The 20,379-nt window shown below is 39.8% G+C and overlaps 1 protein-coding gene across 1 annotated transcript in view; it reads right to left on the bottom strand.

Moving 5' to 3' along the window:
• The window catches only part of cryl1 (crystallin, lambda 1), a 29,729-nt gene that overhangs the window by 8,625 nt on the left and 725 nt on the right, over nucleotides 1-20,379 (bottom strand). Inside the window, exons 2-6 of the mRNA XM_083997167.1 lie at nucleotides 19,833-19,940; nucleotides 17,163-17,289; nucleotides 12,947-13,108; nucleotides 10,635-10,730; nucleotides 9,935-10,033 (exon numbers count right to left, since the gene is read on the bottom strand). Coding sequence (XP_083853293.1) covers nucleotides 9,935-10,033; nucleotides 10,635-10,730; nucleotides 12,947-13,108; nucleotides 17,163-17,289; nucleotides 19,833-19,940 — 592 coding nt within the window. The remainder of the gene's footprint in view (nucleotides 1-9,934; nucleotides 10,034-10,634; nucleotides 10,731-12,946; nucleotides 13,109-17,162; nucleotides 17,290-19,832; nucleotides 19,941-20,379) is intronic.

The raw sequence follows: 20,379 nt of genomic DNA, 5'->3' as shown, positions 1-20,379 counted from the left end.
AGATCCTTCCTGTCTCACCAGTTGGCTCTAGTTGTTAAAATGGTCGGAAACTGAAAATTCATCCAAAAAACTGCAAGAAAGTTTTATTTTTTCGACTTCACTCAGCATGTAGCCCACCGGAGAAACACAAACTAAAATGTACTAAACACGACTATATGAAGGAAATCTCTGCAGGCTTATATGATTGAGTGAGGACGAAGCTGTTGGATTTTAAGATAGGATGATACACGTTAATAGAGCATTTCATGGGAAACATGACTGTTTAATTATAGTGACACATTAAACAATGTCATGGTGCCAACATTTTTTACGAGAGAAACTGTTGAAATACTTGGCAAGATGTTGGCGATGGTATAAATGCTACGACGAGCCAAAAACAACTGCTGTGTTTGACTACAGGTCTGAGTCTGTGCTGCAAGTTGAACTTAAAGCAGAAGTAAGCGATCCGGTCGTTTTGGCTAATGCTGCGTTCCAGGTAGGCTTTTGAAACCGTAAATTACAGCTTCAAGTCACAACTTACGACTTTGTAGCGTTCCAGGCAACCCACTCGTGTTTTTCCGACCTGTTTTACCTGTGAAAGTCACTATAACGGCCACTCGTAACTTCCGACCCGTGACCTCGTACCAGATCAAACTGGTACCACTTCACAGGTCGGAAAAACACGAGTTACGAGTTTCCTTGAACGCACCATAACAGTCCTCGTCCCTACGTCACCACATTCACGCGCATCCCCTGGCTGCACACACAGCCCTGCATGCCGTTCTCTCTCCTCATTGGATAAAAACTGTAGGATACGAGAAAAGTTTTCTCCTCGGCTCAGAGCAGAGCAGAGGGACTGAGAGACCCGTGTTTCAGACCAAACACTCTATGTAAGTGATTGCTGTCGGAAGATATAACTATTTAAGACTTATATTAACACAAATATATCACTTACTTCTGCTTTAATTACTTGTCCACTTCAGCTGTCCGTAGTCAAGCAAGCACATCTGGCACCATCATGAAAACAGCTGCAAGAAATGGACTCTATATAAATGTGAATTTAGCGACTAGGCCACAGAAGTACAAATAAAAGACCTTGTGATTTATAGGTTATATTTTAGGGACCGTGCTTCTTTGATTGACAATAAATCATTATTCTTTGTTACTGTTTATAATTAACTATTAATAATATTACTCATGAGGATAATGAGTCTAATCCATCTTTTTTCCACATCTTCTGAGCGCATGTGTTGAGCTCTTCTTCGTTAAATCCCCCAAAACACTGTGTCCTCCTCACTCACTCCGTCTAATTTGATTTGTGATCTAGTGTTTATACATCTTGTACCCGCTGTGAAGATATTTCTGCTTCACTGTGAAGTGAACGGTCTGACGTGATCGGCTTGTTCTGTGAAGCTCCTTCCAGAGCAAAGTCTGAAGCTTTAACAGCAAAGTGGCATTTTTGTCACTCAGGACCTAAGGGTGCCTTCGGGGTAAATGCACCTCAATAGGAGCCTCACACGTGAACGATCCGGGCCCGATATGGAATGTCATGGAGATACGAGTCTGAGCTTCCACAGGCTCGTGTGAAGACACAAATATCACATGCTGGATGCATGGACGCTGGATGGATGTTACAGCCAGTGTGTATGCAGCAGGAGGGCGAGGAACACTGTCATCTCTGCTTCATTTCCCTGAAGGGCACTTTAATTCTCAGAAAGCCACTGACTTGTTGCGACTGTTGTCTTTTCCTTGTGGTCACTATGAAGTGCTTTCACCTGCAGACTCACTTGGATCGCAACTGAACCAAGAAGTTCCTCTTAAAACAATTTACAAACAATGCAGAGCCGCTATTCAGAGTCAAGAGTCCAAACATGTCGCTCACAAGGCTCGTTCCTCTCTACAGTGATTATCCTAAAAAACAAAAGCAGCCGACAAAGATCTAAAGTTGACACATTAAAAGTTACATTTCTGTTTCAATTTCCCATGAGAGAAAATTGGATTTGACCTCTCTGGTGTCAAAATAGATCAGCATTTAAATATCAACATCATGTGTTTGAGAAGGCCAAATCAGTGCAGCACCACCACAACACAGCATGTTAGTGGCTCTTTGAGCTAAATGCTAACATGCTAACAGTGAAAATAATAATACTGACCATTTGAATGAAAGATTTCCTACATTTAAAGCAGAAGTAAGCGGAATGTTTGTGTTAATATAAGTCTTAAATAGTTATATCTTCCGACAGCAATCACTTATAGAGTGTTTGGTCTGAAACACGGGTCTGTCAGTCACTCTGCTCTGCTGTAAGCCGAGGAGAAAACTTTCCTTGTATCCTACAACCTTTATCCAATGAGGAGAGAGAACGGCATAAAGGGGCGGTCCTCTCTGTGTGTGCAGCCAAGGGATGCGCGTGAATGTGGTGACGTAGGGACGAGGGCGGGGACTGCTAACTCCATCGGCTGACAAGAAGTTAGCCAAAACGACCGGATCGCTTACTTCTGCTTTAAAGCAACAAAAGATACAAAACAACCTGTTTATTCATTTATAAATAGACTAAACCAAAGCTTTAACATGTCAGTCTCCTGTTCTCATGGAGGTGCTTGAGAGAAAGTCAGAAGTTCACCAAAGCCTTCAAAAATGAGGACCATGAATGTTTCACAGCAAAATTCCTGACAATCCGTATAAAAGTTGTCAAGATATCTCCGTTTGGACAAAAGACGTTGACACTGATCCACTTCACCAAACACCTTATTGACAGTTTCAACAAATATGAAACTACATACGTTTCCTCAGATGTTACTTATGTTATTACAGTACATTGGATTGCACTTTGTTCATTTATTACTGTATCTGTGTTATAGAAATAAATGAAAAAGCCTGGGAAAATTCACCCAGCAGCCGACTGTCCAAGTGTTAATTAACTGATGCTGACAAAGCAAGTGACAAGTTGTTTTTTTGGTGGTTCCCTCCCTTTACCATCTGTGTTCACGTGTAATTTGCTCCACATACAAATGCGGTGTCAGTCTTCAACTTCACTGTCGCGTGTTATTTCAACCATCTCATTCAGTTGAAGTTTATGAGATTTTCAGTGACAGAGGCCTCGACCTCAGAAATACTTAGAGAATGTAAATCCAGTGGTGCAGCCAGTTCTGACAGTCTGTGTACATTCCTCCAGTCGACAACACTCACCTCATCAGTATCTCTGGTTTAAATTCATTCAACATGTCAGATAAGAAGACGTCTTGTTTGACCTACTTCTGTAATTTAATACTCTTGAAAATCTAATGGCACAAAAATACAGTAGCTGAACATAGATAGAAAGAAATAGATATGACGGATATATGTAAAGTTGTACCTCGTTAATAACAACAAATGAGACCAAATGATGATGTAAAATTACTTACTTATTACTTATTACAATTAGTAATACTTGCTTTTGATTAAAATGTCTAGTGTGTCATAATCATCATTCTGCTGTAGATGAGTTATTGGTGGTTTGTTGTTACGAAATGTTGGTAGTGATTATTGCTTCATAAAAGCTTGAGCCATATTTTTGTTTACAAAAATGTTTTGTTACAAGACAAGATGTTATCATACGTCCTCTGAGCAGCACTACATCAATAGGCGTCCCTATTGGAAAGAGATTAGCTGGTTAGCATGCTTACTTAAAGCAGATATCAGCTTCACGGCCGTTTCGGCTAATGCTGCGTTCAAGGCAGGCTTTTGAAACCGTAAGTTACAGCTTCAAGTCACAACTACGACTTGGTAGCGTTCCAGGTAACCCGTAGCTCGTGTTTTTACCATCCTGTTGTCTGTGAAAGTTCCCTATAACGGCCACTCGTAACTTCCGACCCGTGAACTCGTACCAGATCGAACTGGTATGACTTCACAGGAAGGAAAAACACAAAGTACGAGTTTCTTTGAACGCACCATGAGTTAGCAGCCCCCGCCCTTGTCAGGCATCAATTGGTCCTCGTGCTACGTCACCACATTCACGCGCATCCCTTGGCTGCACACACAGCCCTTCATGCCGTTCTCTCTCCTCATTGGATAACACTTGTATCCCACAAGGAAAATTTTCTCCTCGGGTTACAGCAGAGCAGAGTGACGGAGAGACTCGTGTTTAGGCTGAAATACTTCATGTAAGTGATTGCTGACGGAAAATAGGACTATTTAGGACTTATATTAACAAAAACATTCCACTGATATCTGCTTTAAAGTTTTATAGTGAACTTGGGGTGTGTAATCAATAAATAGCTGATAATGCTTGTCTGTGTAGCAATAGCAAAACTTGGATAGTTTATGGCTACAGTGAAGTCACTAATAGGAAGGCTGACATGAGGAAGCCATCCACAGCAGATGAATAAATAGAATAATATATCAAATGTATACAGTATATTAAAGGGATAGTTCAACATTTTGGCAAATTGGCCCATTGCCATAATCCCTATAGTTTTAGGAGTAGGTTTATTACCTTTAATTGTTGGTGCAAGCTATTTTTTTTGATGTGACCTGAACATTCACTGCTTGCCGAAAAACTGCCTCGGACGGGAACGGGCATCAGCGGTTTTGCATGAATTTGCCTCTAAAACAACTCCGTCTAATATCGTTCTATTATTATTTCATAGCGTGGTGAATGTGCAGGTCACAACTTGGCCACGAGAGCGTTTTGGAGTTGTTGGATTGTGTATTTGATGAGTTTGATGAGGGAAACCAAGAAACCCCATTAGCCTCCGTAGCGTAGCTCTGAGCAGCTCGCGGCTCTGCTCCGCTGTTCTAAAAATAGCTTGCACCGACAATTAAAGGTAACGAACCTACTGCTATGACTATAGGGATTATGGCAATGGGCAATTTGCCAAAATGTTGAGCTATGCCTTTAACTAAAAGTAGTAGTTTCTCCACAAAATCCAAAGGGAACTTTTTCTGGATTTGAACGGAGCACTTCAGCAGACTTGATAGAATAAATAAGTAACAGTAAGATGTGATTTTGCATCTTAACGATAGCTTTTTATTCTGTTTGTCCGCCCTGTTTTCCTTCTTGAACATGCTAGAGTACCCAAGCATAAAACTAACGGTGCGAAAAAAATGAAGTGCCAAAAACTCAAATGGCCATTAGAGGTCGACTCCAATAATTAGTCGATTGGCCTCATACACTCCCATGCTAAAACAGAAATAAAAACCTGTTTACAGCCTTGTATAAAAACCGTTTTGCAAAGTTGAGGGTGTGGATTGATTTATTTGGCACGAAAACAGCTTTCACATAAGTTTCTCTTCCAAGTCCTCCCCCTTTACCCATATTTGTGAATTAGCCAGAAGTTCGGTTAAGTTAGTACGGTTCAGTACACTGCCAAGATGGTGCGTTTGTTTTTAAAAACGGTTTCTGTAGTAGTAGTAAAAGTAGTTTCTGAAATTAAAGTTACACATGTTTAATTCTAAATAATTACGGTTTAATGCTATGTGAACATCGAGTGACCTTTCGTAGACTTTACCTGAAATACAGATTGAGCCCTGAGGCAAAACAAGTGTTTATTGCTCTTTAAAAATCCTCAAGACGGAAACTAAGCTGTCGGTACACACCTCACCGGGAGTGATGCAATCTTGGATTGGCACTGTATGAAGAACTGGAAAAGTGTGGGATAGTCTCGGGACAAAACAACCTATGAAAAGCCACACTCTAAAGTGACAAGCACCGTCATGAACATCTGTGCTCATTTACAGTATATCATCATCATCATCATCATCATAATGTCACCGAATGGAAAAGATCCAAGGAGGCTTAATTGCACATGATGGACCTGAGTCTCGGCATGTTGGAGACAATATTCCCAGTCATACACCTACGGCTCATTACCGTGGAGAGTCGTAACAAATCCTTTGGGCGTAAAGTCACATGAGTCACCTCATGTAGACTTCTGCTGTTTTCTTTGTCAAAAACTTATGAAGACAACTTAAGCAGTTTCCCACAGCTCTGTAAGCAGCTAAAGGTGGTTTTCAGCGTTTTCAATGTGCACATCTGTATGTTTCTACGTACAGCTGCAAACAGCTTTGAGTTTAATGCACTAGCGAATTAAAGCTACACATCAGTTCTACATGAATTATTAGTGAAAGGTTTTGTCCACAATATGTGTATATTTTTTAAACGTTTTGGTAACACTTTACTTAACGGTCTAGTGCATAACGCATTCATAAGACCGTTTATAAGGTGTTCGTAATACTGTACATCCATGACAACTTCATAAGGCATTCATACATCAGGTTACATTGCTATGTCATTCGGGTTTGTAGGGTTAGGGTTAGGGTAAAGTGAATGACACTTAATAACAACATTATTACATTGACATAATGTTTATGACATGTCACTCTTATGATGAGACCTTTAAGTACTGTAAAGTGTTACCAACGTTCTTTATATTATGTGTTGTAACTTATTTATTACGGTTGTTTTTACCATTCTTATTTCATTGTATAGATCTTAAGTGCTTTGCAAATCTTGATTATACAATTTATAGTTTGTCCAAGTCTATGTTAAATCTCAATACCCAAAGTAAACAAGATTATAATATCTGTTGTTCACTTGGAGACAAAATTTCCAACTGATTGAAGCTGCAAATAAACAACCTAACACGACTCACTGCACCATCCTTTTATATTGAAATTACTGATTCATCATTACTGTTGTTGTCATAATCTGCTTTCTTTGTTTTGTTCTGTGTGTCAAGTGTCAAGTGCTCTTGTTGCTCCCTGTGGTTGTTACACTTTGAGTGTGTGTGTCTGTCTCTGTGTGTGTGACAGTAACACACTGTAACTTAGAAGTACAGTAATGTCGGTGGCGAGGACACAATGTGCTGACTGAGCTGCGGACGAGCTGCTCTTTGTTGCACTGCACAGAGAAAAGAGGTGGAACAAAGAGGCAAAGAGAGGGAGAGAGACACCGATACGAGTCCTTCGTTAGGATTAATTCGGCCTGTGGAACGACAGACGGGATTTGTGGTCGCACAGAGTTTGTGATTCATCCCCACACAGAGCAGAGCTGATTCATTACAGCTTTAATTCACTGGTAATCTAGTCAACAGTCAAAAGATCACAGCGGAGGTTTGTTTGAAGAGATTAATGCCTATTGTGAAAAACTGACAGCAGGTATTGACACTATTGGTTATAATTGGTAATCATTATTATGCTGTGGGCAGTTTATGAGCCTGTAATTTGACAGGTACGGTGAGGTATTGACAGGAAAGTTGGTGAGAGAGAGTCATTATTTTGTGCTTTTGGAGCGTCTTTAAAGGGGAATCCCATCAGTTTGAACAACTGTGTCATTTCCTCTCACTCTGCAAGAAGAAGAGCTGCAGATAACAGCGGTTTCATCAACAGTTGAAAGGACAAATCCGTGAAAATTCAGCTCGGGGCTGTATTTTCATAACATTTTAGGTCTAAAAGAAGGAATCTGAAGATTTTCAGTTTTTTAATTGCTCCTGTTTTGCAGTAGTTGTGTCTGTCCCCGCATCGCCACGGCAGCGATGAATGGGAGCGGATGCAAGTTCCACTGTTTAGGCTGTTTACATCCCTAAAAGTCGCAATGTTTTTCAACAGACAGCGTCAGATGGCGACTCAAACATGCACCAAGAAGTTTTTTTTACTTCAAGCAAGTCAAGAGTTGATATTCCTGTGTTTATGACACAAACGAGGCTTCCGACTGCACGTGAACACACCGAGCGTCAACTTGGGTCTCGCGCGAGACTTTGAATTAGATCTAGTTTTACAAACATGTCGGCTTGCTTGAAGTAAACAAACTTCTTGGTGCATGTTTGAGTAGCCATCTGATGCTGTCTGTGGGAAAAAATTGCGGCTTTGAGGCATGTAAACAGCCTAAGCAGCGGAACTTCCATCCGCTCCCATTCATCGCTGCTGTGGCGAAGCGGGGACAGACACAACTACCGCAAAACAGGAGCAATTAAACTGAAAATCTTCAGATTCCTTCTTTTAGACCTAAAATGTTAGGAAAATACAGCCCCGGTTGAATTTGCCCGGAATTGTCCTTTAATCTTCTGATTATCAGTTGATTCACTGATTACGTGTTTAGTCTACGAGATCTCGAAAAGTTGTGAAAAACATTCATCGCAACTTCACAGAGCCAAATGTTTCATCTTCACAGTCACATTAATACATTTTGTTTACCATCGTGTACGACAAAGATGAAGTTTCAGTCCTCAAATGCATCATGGGAAATGTAGGACACAGACTTTTAGGAGCTTGCCCCAAATAAAGACCTGAAAGTCAAAACATCTTTGTCTCCACATTGTTAAATAAAAGAGGGCACACCCAGTCTCATGTGAGTTCAGCTCAGGTGGCGATTGTCACCACCGCTCTCATGGCTCTGACCATTTCCTCCGTGAGTGATCAGGTAATGGCTCCTGTCATCGGAGGCTGAAGCTCGTTTACCCTCAGGAGAGCTCAGAGATTACAGCAGACAGGAGCTTCCTCTCTCCTGCCTCCGTTACTGAACCTTCAGTAGCACCACAGAGACACACACAGTCTCTCTGACACTCACAGAGAAAAACAAACATAGAGTTCGTCCACTATGTTTTTACTGGTATGCTGATATTGCACAATTATACACAAGCCATAGTCATTTTTATATGATAAATTAGATGATAAAATAGCAGATGGTGGTCCTAACTAACCCATATGCAAATGTAATTTCTATGTATGACATCTATGGGCATGAAACTATATCCTATATATTGGCATCTGATCTATACAAATATACTATATTACCAAAAGTATTCGCTCACCCATTCAAATGATCAGAATCAGGTGTCCTAATCACTTGGCCTGGCCCCAGGTGTATAAATTCCCTTAGTTCCAGTGAAAGGAACTTTGAATGCTTCAGGTTACCAAAACATTTTGGACGATTCCATGCTCCCAACCTTGTGGGAACAGTTTGGAGCGGGCCCCTTCCTCTTCCAACATGACTGTGCACCAGTGCACAAAGCAAGGTCCATAAAGACGTGGATGACAGAGTCTGGTGTGGATGAACTTGACTGGCCTGCACAGAGTCCTGACCTGAACCCGATAGAACACCTTTGGGATGAATTAGAGCGGAGACTGAGAGCCAGGCCTTCTCGACCAACATCAGTGTGTGACCTCACCAATGCGCTTTTGGAAGAATGGTCAAAAATTCCTATAAACACTCTCCTCAACCTTGTGGACAGTCTTCCCAGAAGAGTTGAAGCTGTAATAGCTGCAAAAGGTGGACCGACATCATATTGAATTCTATGAGTTAGGAATGGGATGGCACTTCAGTTCATAGAATGAGTAAAGGCAGGTGAGCGAATACTTTTGGTAATATAGTGTATGTATTTATGTACTGTATGTAAATTTATATCATGAGCAAATATTATTAATATGATTGCGTCATCTTTCAACATATAAAAATGAATCATACAGATATTGTTTAATACTGTATAATATATCAGGGGAGTCAAACTTTTAGTTTTTTACTTTTAGTTCAGGGGCAGCGCAATTTGATCTCAACTGGGCCGGACCAGTAAAATAACATAACATAACGCATAAATAACGAGAATTTCCCCTTTTTTTGTGTAAAGAAGAACAAGTACATTATTAAGATGTTTACAGTTAATGAACTGTCCTTTCTTTCCATTTCTTGAGAAAAATATATGATATTTCTCTTCTGTTTTCTATGTCATTTTTACACTTTCGCAAATTCATCCCAAATTGGACTCTCTGGCAGGCCACACATTTGACATCCCTGCTGTATATGTACATGTTATAAATGTATCTTCATATATCCAGGAAGTTGTGTTATTTATATATTATATATATATATATACACATTTCTGTATGGGGAATGTACATTAGGGCTTTGTAGCGCAGTCTTAATCAACGCTAATGTTGCATTAATAGAGTGTCTAAAAGCAGGGTAGAGGAGCAGACACCGACCTGGACCAGCCTCCAGGACTCTGCGATAATGGCCGCCTGGACTCTGTTGAGTGCGAAGCCGTCGATCTCTCTCTTCAGGCGGACGGGCGCCTGGCCGACCTGAAAGAAGAGAAATCAGAGCAAACGCCTGTGATTCTGCACGTTTAGAAACAGGAGCAGTGTCAGAGCAGAGTTTATAACCAAACACATGGATTAGAGACAAAGACTGAGCAGTGATTTCAGGTGCATTTACATATTAAACTAATAAAGGTTGGAACAGACCCACTGCTGTTCATTTCTAAAGTTGTTTTTCAGGCCTTTGTCTTAATTACAGTTCAGATGAATCACAGTGAAGAACAAAAATTGGACCCACACCTGGGCTGCAGGGTTGGGTGAGACTCTTACTGACAACAGTGTCATTATCGATTTGTTGGTTTGTGAAATGAGCTTGAAATCTACATGTTTTCATTGGGTTTCTCAACTATGCCTCAGGTTTGTCATCTGTCTTGTGTGTTTTTTTTAGCAGTTAACGCATCATCACCTCGTAGCTGTTTCTGTATCGTATTGCAAAACACTTCGGATCGACTCTGATGTGCTTTCAACACACCACTTTCACTTTCTTAATCTTTAAATCTCATCTCAATCTGTTAAAGATGACGTCCCTGGCTCTTGTGTATTCTGCTTTTGCAGCCCTGAGCTTGTGCAATGTGTCATTTTTTACCTTGGTCATAAGGGCATGGGTGGCGTCCATAACACGGTCTGTTGTCTCAGGGTGAGGTACCAGCTCCACCAGTTTGACATAGTAGGGTGGATTCACCTGGGGACGATCACACGACATCACACACTGAGTTACTATGAGCCGCACATTGATTTAGATCAGTGGAGACCTGCAGTGTCACTGTCAACACTGACCAACACTATTGATTTCCTCTTCTCTGTTTCTGTTTCCTATCAATGCAGCTCATTGATCGATTCTCTCACTGTGTCTGTCTTTGTCTTTGTCTTTCCTGGCTCTACTGTGTTCACTGACATGTGTGACGTCTCCTCACGTCAGCACCGCATGTTTACATAAAACTGGTAAAGTTGGTATGTGGGTGTGTTTATTTTATTTTATACATAAGAACAGTGTCTTTAATCTGCATTTACATTGACTCATCTGGCAGAGCATGAACCTTACTTAGTATTTACCACCACAGAACATGATCCTACACCCAGTGTTGGGCAGTAGCGACAAGTTACAAGTAGTGGCACTAAGACCCAGCAAAGAATGTACTTTTTAAAGAAACTGCTGTCTTGTAACGTTCACAATAAAATGTTGAAAATGTCTTACTGTGCTTTTATTGAAAGTGTTTTAACATTTTGTATCATCTGCTGGTTTGGAAACACAACGGAGGCACAAAAGAAAAATCTGAGAAAGACAGTCACAATTGCATCGAAGCTGATAGGGACTTAACTCCTTATTTGTTTGTCTTTACTTGTAACAATTTTGGTTTTTGAATATATTCTTCATGGGTGAGGTTTTCATATAAGCCCTTTTGGGTTTCATACCTCCCAATGCACATCCCAATCATAATGATTGTTCATACTATTTTAAATTATATGTTCATGCTAAATAAATAAATAAACTTCCCAGCCTTGAGCCCTGAAGAAGGCAAACAACACCATCAATGACCAGAAGCAGTGAGCCCCCCCTTGCCTCCTCGTTTGGGCGACGATACCGCCCACCGTCATTTACAAAAAACAGATCTAAATATTCATATGTCCCACAAGCCTTCAAACTACTGAACAGTTGATGTACTTTTTATTTTTTATTGCACCTAATTCAAGGCGTGTGTTTGTGTCTGTGTTTGTGTGTTCTCACTATGTTGTGTTTAATCTTTGTGTGTAATTCAGTGTCCATTAAAAGTTAAAGCCAATTTCCCTATGAGGACAAATAAAGTTCTTGTTCTTTTCTGTTTAAAAAGCTGCGCAACGTCCAACATGGAGCTTCATTTCATGTAGAGTAACTTGTAGCGTACTGTAGCTCACTACATTTTCCAAGTATCTTGCCCAACACTGCCGACACCTCCACCTCTGTACAGTATTACTCATCATTACTCAGCAAAAACCTGCTGGAAAAGTACAAGACCGTTCATAATTAATCCCGTTTTTTAGTCTTTGTTCCAGACATGTACCTACACCTGTCGTCTCTAATGATTGAGGGGTGGCGTCAAGTTGTCCGTTAACTTGTAAAATGTCTGAAGAGAAAAGAAAATTGACAACAGCCCAACTGAAACATTAAGATGAATGATTATACAAATCTTTCTTTCTTTCTTTCTTTCTTTCTTTCTTTCTTTCTTTCTTTCTTTCTTTCTTTCTTTCTTTCTTTCTTTCTTTCTTTCTTTCTTTCTTTCTTTCTTTCTTTCTTTCTATCATAATAAACAAAGTCACCAAGGAAATCTAAAGAGTATACAACAACAAAAATAAGAAAAACAAAGACAAAAAACATCAGGGCCTCTTAGGCTGCCTGGCTTCTAAAAAAAAAGATCAAACTTCTCTTCCTCTTTGTATTCATGTCTAAATGATAATAATGTGACTAAATGAAAAGGTAGACGTCATTAGTGACCCTCAGCTGTGATGAGCATTGTTAGTTTTCAGGGTCAGGAGGAGACAAAAGACAAAAATTTGTTGCAACTTCCTAAAGTAAAACTCAAGACGCCACAGTCCTGACATTTGATAAACAAAACTGGACATTGATAAAGATTTCTGTTTGCAGATATGTAACAAACTGTTCGTGATGAGGTGAGACTGCATGTTGCACTCACTGACCTTTACTTTAACCTCCTGTCGGCCGCAGGAGAAATAATCTAAGAACACTATTTTAGAAGTTATTTTGACATTTCAGATGTTCATGGTCCAACATCTTTTATGGCTGACCAGGAATTGGGACTTTTAAACTGTTTACAGCTATAGGACATCCACCATTAGGACATAGATCTAAACTGCCCTCCCTAGTTGTGTATGTGGGTGTTGTTTGTGCTGTTTGTCACCGACCGGGTGGGAGACGAGGCAGCGGCTCTGGTCCTGGACTTTGGAGAAGACGTTGCTCGGCACCAGGCAGGAGGTGGAGCTGCTCAGGATGACCTCCTTCCCCACGAGACGCTCGATGTCCTGGAAGACGCTCTGCTTGACCTCCAGCTGCTCAAATACACTCTCCTGGAAAAAACACACACACACACACACACACATAGGTGGGTTGTGAGTCATTTACACCCTCACTGATTCTTTTAAAAACAGTAAAACATACATAAATTATATCATGCATACTCCTGAAAACCTTCTGTGGATATAACCAGTGTGAATCTTATATAAAACAGCAGCTTCCTGTATGTAATTTGCACTTTACAAGGCCGTTTGTACGCAATGGTGAGAACAATTTTCCTTGTAAAGGACAAATAAATTCATCTATCTATCTATCTATCTATCTATCTATCTATCTATCTATCTATCTATCTATCTATCTATCTATCTATCTATCTATCTATCTATCTATCTATCTATCTATCTATCTATCTATCTATCTATCTATCTATCTATCTATCTATCTGTCTATCTATCCATCTAAAACCTGGAGAAGTAAATCAGAACCGTCCGTGAATGTGAACTCTGCTCTACATCAGTGATAACTATGCTCTCCTCAGCTTTAGGTGAACTCAACCTTTTTGCACATCGCCGGCCGCAGCCGTAACTGTTGCCCGAGGCTTCGTGGTTCACATGTTTCCTAAACTGGATACGACCAGTTGGAAGTTTTTAAGCTGAGTGAATTTCTAATGTCTGCAGCACTGACAGAGCGAGGGAGCAGAGTGTAATGTAATGTAAAGTAATGTAATGTGTCTCTTCGAATACTGTAGCGCTCATCAAAGAACTGGAATAACAGGCTGCGCATACCTGTGGGAAACCTACACAAACAACAATGTGATGCTCCGCTCTGTGACAGCATGAACACAACAGAGCATTTACAGTCAAATATAAACACTACAATGTGCATGTTTGTATGGGTTTATATGTGTTTACAGATATATATGTGTGTATTTGTATGTATTTATGTGTGCATGTGCATGTAGAAGTGTGTGTATATATACTGTATGTTGCATAGCGGCTTGTTTCAGACCTAGGAATTTACTAGGATGATGAGTATATGGCCGGTCTGCAGCCATTACTTAAACTTGTGCAACTTTTGTTGTAGTTGTTGTTCTTCTTTGCTTAGATACATATTATACACTATATTATCTAATTTGTGAAAAGATTTCTTGAAAAAAGGGCAAGACAACATAAGTTCACTTCTTTCTGCCCCCTTTCATTCAGGAGTTGCATTATTGTTATTTTTTTGAGTTGTTTGTTTTAATTTTCCGATGAATTAAACAAATAAACTAAACTAAAGTTGATTTTTAACGAACAAACATCAGATCTATTTATTTAGTCAATAATCCGTTTTATTTCTTTATTCTCTCTCTGTGGACTTTCATGCAGCGATTCAAGCTTCATACCGTCCAATCTTCTGTAACCAGTTGTGCACTTCCTCTAGACGCGTCACGTGATGAGGAAAACTGTAGCGCCGTCTAATCTGTTGTTCCTGTATGGACTGGATTCCTAGCAGGATATTGATTTATTCCAGCTCGGTTTGAGATGAAGAGCAGCTTTGTCTGGTTCAGCAGAGTCACAGTGACTCTGACAGGAAGTGACCTTTCTGAAGTGTTCGTGTTACGGATGAGTTCCTGTCTGTCGTTGTTGGTGCCGTTTGTCTTTCTGCAGCGCAAAACAAAGACGAGCTGAGAGATTTGGTGTTTAAATAAACGTCATGTTGAGATTTCAACAGCAGAGCAGCACCTGACTTGACCCTGAGACGGAAACTTTAACACGTGACACAGAGCTTGGAAAATGACTAATTTTCCAACGAAGCTCTGATATCCCGAGTTTAGGCTGCGACCGGGTCACAGGTGAATCTGTGATGAACAATAATCAAACTAATCAGCCTCAGAGACGAACATTTACATCCTGAAATATCAGCTGTATTATTAATTATATACAATAGATGTTTGAGCTGAATCAATGATATGCCAAATAAAACCACAGATGTGATTATTTTTACAGATATTTTGCAGTTTACAGTTTGACTCAGGATTTCAGGTGTAGCGGTTCGTTTGCATTTTACCTTCACTGAGAGAAAGTAAAAAATAATGAGCGTGTGGTTTTCCAAAACAAACATGTTGGTGGTGGAGAACGTGATCGTAATTACTGTAGTGCTTCCTTGTTATGACACTTTACTTTCACACTCTCACTTATTAGCAGCTCTTATGATGTGGATACTGCTCATAATATTATCATAATATTATCTAGAATTACTTTATATTAGGGAACACATATTCACCATTAACTAGGTGCTTATTAATATGCATATAAGTAGCTTACTAGCTCCTTATTAGTAATTATTAAGCACGTATTAACACCTTATTCTACATAGCCTTATTCTACCTCTATTACACCATGAATTAAGATTTTTCCTGATATTAACTCCTAATTATCGCTTATTCATTGTAAATTAATGCATTGTTGTTTCTGAATAATGATATGAATAACCAGTGGGTTATTGGGGCCTTGTAGCACAAGAACAGTAATTCTTCCTTTATCACTCTGAATTAGTATCGCATTAATGCATTAATTTACAATGAATAAGCGATAATTAGGAGTTAATATCAGGAAAAATCTTAATTCATGGTGTAATAGAGGTAGAATAAGGCTATGTAGAATAAGGTGTTAATACCTTCTTAATAATTACTAATAAGGAACTAGCAAGCTACTTATATGCATATTAATAAGCACCTAGTTAATGGTGAATTCCCTAATCTAAAGTGTCACCAAAATGTATTATTCAGCTTTGACAGATGCAGTTAAAAATCATAATGATCATTGTAAACATTAAATAAGATGCAGTATCTGATAATTTAAAGTAAATAAAGACCAAGAGCATAAAATATGTTACTTTTATCTAAAAACCAGTTGTGCCTCTTGTTGAAAGCAGACCGAACCCTCTGAGTCTGTTGGTACAACTGTAAACTCCCTTTGTCTGTCATGTTTGTTTAGCTTTATTCACTATTTGAACTGTGGTTTTCTGAGGTGTCACACGATTATGTGCTGCAAATGACCCAATGATGTTGCGCCCCCTTGAGGACAATCAGTGTCAGTTTGAAAAAGGCCACGCCAGCACCAAACACTGAGATTACAGCACTGATTTACTGTGTGTGTGTGACCTCAAGTGGATGATATGCAAATGAAGGAGGAAATTAATCATCCGAACTGTTTAAACCTGAAAACGCCACATGACAAAATGTCTGAAAGTTTCTACAAACTTTTAAAACCTCTGTAACAGGTGTGTGATGTGATGTGCAGTGCAGCGGATAAACTTGATTATAGCAGATCATTGTACATTTTATGACTAAAGCGTGAAACTTATTCCAGTGTTTCTTTAAACCGGGAAGTTTATTTCCAGATGTGAAGACACATCAGATTTAACCTGGGACAGGACAGAGGCACCTGGACAGGTGAGAGGTGTCCAGACCAAACTAGTGTGTTAGCTTCTGACTCGAGTGTTTGCTAATGTGTAAGATAGCTCCAGCAGCAAATTAACATCTTTAAAGGGATAGTTCAACATTTTGGCAAATTCGCCCATTGCCATAATCCCTATAGTTTTAGGAGTCACCACGCTATGAGATACTATCCGAACATTACAAGACAGAGTTGTTTTCGAAGCAAATACAGAGACTGCTTGCCGAAAAACTGCCCCCGATGGCCCGTGCATCAGTGGTTTTGCATGAATTTACCTCTAAAACAACTCTGTCTGGTAACGTTGTGTTATTATCTCATAGCGTGGTGAATGTGCAGGTCACAACTTGTCCACCAGAGCATTTTGGAGTTGTTGGATTGTGTATTTGATGAGTTTGATGAGGGAAACCAAGAAATCCCATCAGCCTCCGTAGTGTAGCTCTGAGCAGCTCACGGCTCTGCTCCGCCGCTCTAAAAATAGCTTGCACCGACAATTAAAGGTGACGAACCTACTCCTAAAACTATAGGGATTATGGCAATGGGCCAATTTGCCAAAATGTTGAACCATGAATGCAACGTCTTTAACACCTGTCAGATACAAATCACCTCCACATCTGAAATAAAAATAAAATTAGCTTGTTCTGGTTCTGGTTGTGGTCCGGCGTGTTACCTGGATGAAGAAGGCTCCGTCCAGAGCCTGAGCCAGGTCGTCGTGGCTGCTGAGCAGAGCAAGCTGCTGCTCTGCACTCAGCTCCCCTCTGAGCATGTGGGCCTCCTCCAGCTCCTGCAGCTGCTTCCTGGAGAGACACACACACACACACACACACACACACACACACACACACACACACACACACACACACACACACACACACACACACACACACACACACACACACACACACACACACACACACACACACACACACACACACACACACACACACACACACACACACACACAGTTTTAATATCAAAGCAATCATTAACAAAATATAAAAATAACTTAGGAGGTACAGAACCAGATGAGTCAGCAACACACCTGGATTTTTATTGGCAGAACAATGTGGGCTGCAGCGATTTACATGTAGTTTAAATACAGGACATTGGATGAGGGCCAGTCGTCATAGTTACACTTATATTATATTATATGATATTCCTGCTGTCATGGAGGTTATAGCTGTTTGAGGAACTTCAGGACTTTACATTTCACTGACTGGTCCTGAAACTTCAGCCTACTCTGCTACAGACACGTTACACACACACGTTGGAAACTCCAGTATGATGACGCCCTCTGCTGTTCATAAGGTGAACTGACTCTATTAGAGGTCATGTACATGATAAATTGCAGTGCAATAAATGAGATTCTGATGCAAAATGTATGTTTGTTTAATAAATTCAAGACCTAAAGTGAAGTTAATTAGTTTGCGTCTTCTTTTTTTCTGACACTGTTTCCCAGAGTTAAACTGCAGAGCTTTTACAAAAAGTCCTTTGTCATCCCACAGTAATGTTTAACCAGCGATGACTGGGCTGAGGAACAGTTTTAAAGCCTGATCTCATGTTTGTTCATGTGTTCTCGTAGTGAGAGGAAGCCGACTGATCATGCAGCGTTCATGTGTTTGCCCCTGGAAGCGCTGAGAAGAGGAACAGCTTAGATTTTAGACACATGAGTCATCACGTAGGGCGTATTAAAGCCAGTTTACACGTGTTGTTAATGTTCCCTTTAATGTTTTGCAGCCAAACTGACCTGAGTGCAGACAACAGAGCAAGAGGGGCTGAGAGGAGATGAAATGTCTGGGAAATAAACTGAATCCTTTCAGGGTAAACACCTGCTCCTGTTGGCTGAAAATCCATAATGACGTAACTCTCTGGTGCAAAGCAATGACTAATAAGAGTGCAGCTTCGATACACCTGATTAAACATCTGTCAGCGTTACTATAACTGGAGAATGAATCACAGTTTGATCTCTTAGAGCATTGCTTCAAGTCAAGTCAAGTCAAATCAAAGTCAAGAGATCTTTATTGTCCCCGGAGGGCAATTTGCGGTGCAGCCGGCAGCAAAAAACAACAGTAAAAATACACAATAGTGACACAAACGATGACGTGAAGCTAAAAATTAAAAGAGTGACGATGGAATACACAACAATAAATGAAGGAGTTAAAGTGACCACAGTGCTATCAATTGTTAAGAAGGCCAATAGCCTTAAATCTGTGTCTAGATGGAAGCAGTTTAAATTCAGGTGCTAAGGGATGGCTAGGGTCAGACAGGACAAGTTTCGCTTTGTGCAGGGCCCTGGTTTTGTACAAAAGGGTAAATAATGTCTGTGAGTGGAGTACCAACAATTTTACTGCACACTCTAACTATGCCCTGAACTTATATTAGTCTGTTGCGGTTTTTCAGGTTAATTGACCCAAAACAGCAGATAAAAGCAAATGTCAGGACAGATTCAATAAAACAAGAATAAAACATTTCTTTGAACTTGGAGTCAATGTTTACTGTATGTTCATGAGCTTCATGCGCTGGTTGGCTTTTTTTGCACACGGCATCGACCTGATGCTCAAAGGACAGCCTGTCATTAATTACTGTCCCCAGATATTTATTGCTTCTCAAACTTTTTTTTTTACATCAAGGACCCCTAAATTGACACAAATTAGACCACGGGCCTCCTCCATTGGACAAAATTTTGAATCAAACACCAGAAATATACAAATATTTGTTCTGAGACCGAAGAACATTACTTTTTTTAGTTAATGTACGTTCAAATTAGGACCAACGACGTGAATTTTTTTTTAAATATTGTAGAGAAATTTCTGGATAAAACTGGTACAATTTCTCCAAAAACGTTTAAACATTTCTAGAAAAAAGTGGTAAAAATTCAAAAAATAAAAAATAAAAGAAAGTTAAACATTTTCTAGAAAAAGTGGTAAAATTTCTCCAAAAAAGTTAAAAAAAAAAAAAATTCTAGAAAAAGTGGTGACATTTCTAAAAAAAAAAATAAAAATAAAGAAAGAAATAATAATAATAATAATAATAAAAAGTTGTTCAATTTCTCCCAAAAAGTTTTAAAATTCTAGAAAAAGGTGATAAAATTTCAAGAAAAAGTTGGGGACCCCTTTGAACCCTCTGAAGGACCCCTGGGTGTCCCTGGACCCCACTTTGAGAACCACTGTGTTAGAGTATTGGCCCCTTTAGATCAACTTATGTCTTGAGTTGCTACATTACATAATAAGTTTCTTCCAGAGAAATCTACTTGTGCCCCACAAACCCTGCACAGGCCAGTTGAATTGTAATGAAAGTGAAATGAATAATTCACTGTGTGTGTTAAGACTCGGGGTCTGACCTGATCTCTGTGACGGCCTTCGCTGCCTGTCCTGGCTGGTTGTCATAGATCTTCACTTTGTAGCCTCCGCTGGCAAACACCATGGCCCAGGAGCGGCCGATCAGCCCACTGAAACAGACACACACACATTCAAGATGTTAACTTTTCTACTGTATATTGTACGTACGAGGCCGTATATGAAAACAATACAAAACTCTGTACAATCATTACCAGTGATTCAAAGTCTGTCGATGTTTGTCCTGTAGTTTGACACAGTTCCTTCTATTTCCTGTCTTCTTGTCTTGTTTCTTTACACACAAGTCGATCACATGTCTCTACATGCACAGATTATTACAATTCTGTGGTGTAAATCATACATTGTCTCTATCCTGACCTGAACACATGGAGTTGTTTTTCCTGTCTGTGACGTTCAGTAGCCTATTTACTTTTCAGGTTTAAGAGAGGTCAGTGCAGAGTATGGTAAAGTTTAAGTGAGAGTGTAGAAATAATGAACCAGGTACAAAAAAGCAGGTTAAAATGTAAACATAGGCTGTAATGATGAGTGGAC

Source organism: Trachurus trachurus, assembly GCF_905171665.1.
Source record: "Trachurus trachurus genome assembly, chromosome: 21".
Lineage (NCBI taxonomy): Eukaryota > Metazoa > Chordata > Actinopteri > Carangiformes > Carangidae > Trachurus > Trachurus trachurus.
This window is presented reverse-complemented; position numbering and strand designations above follow the sequence as displayed.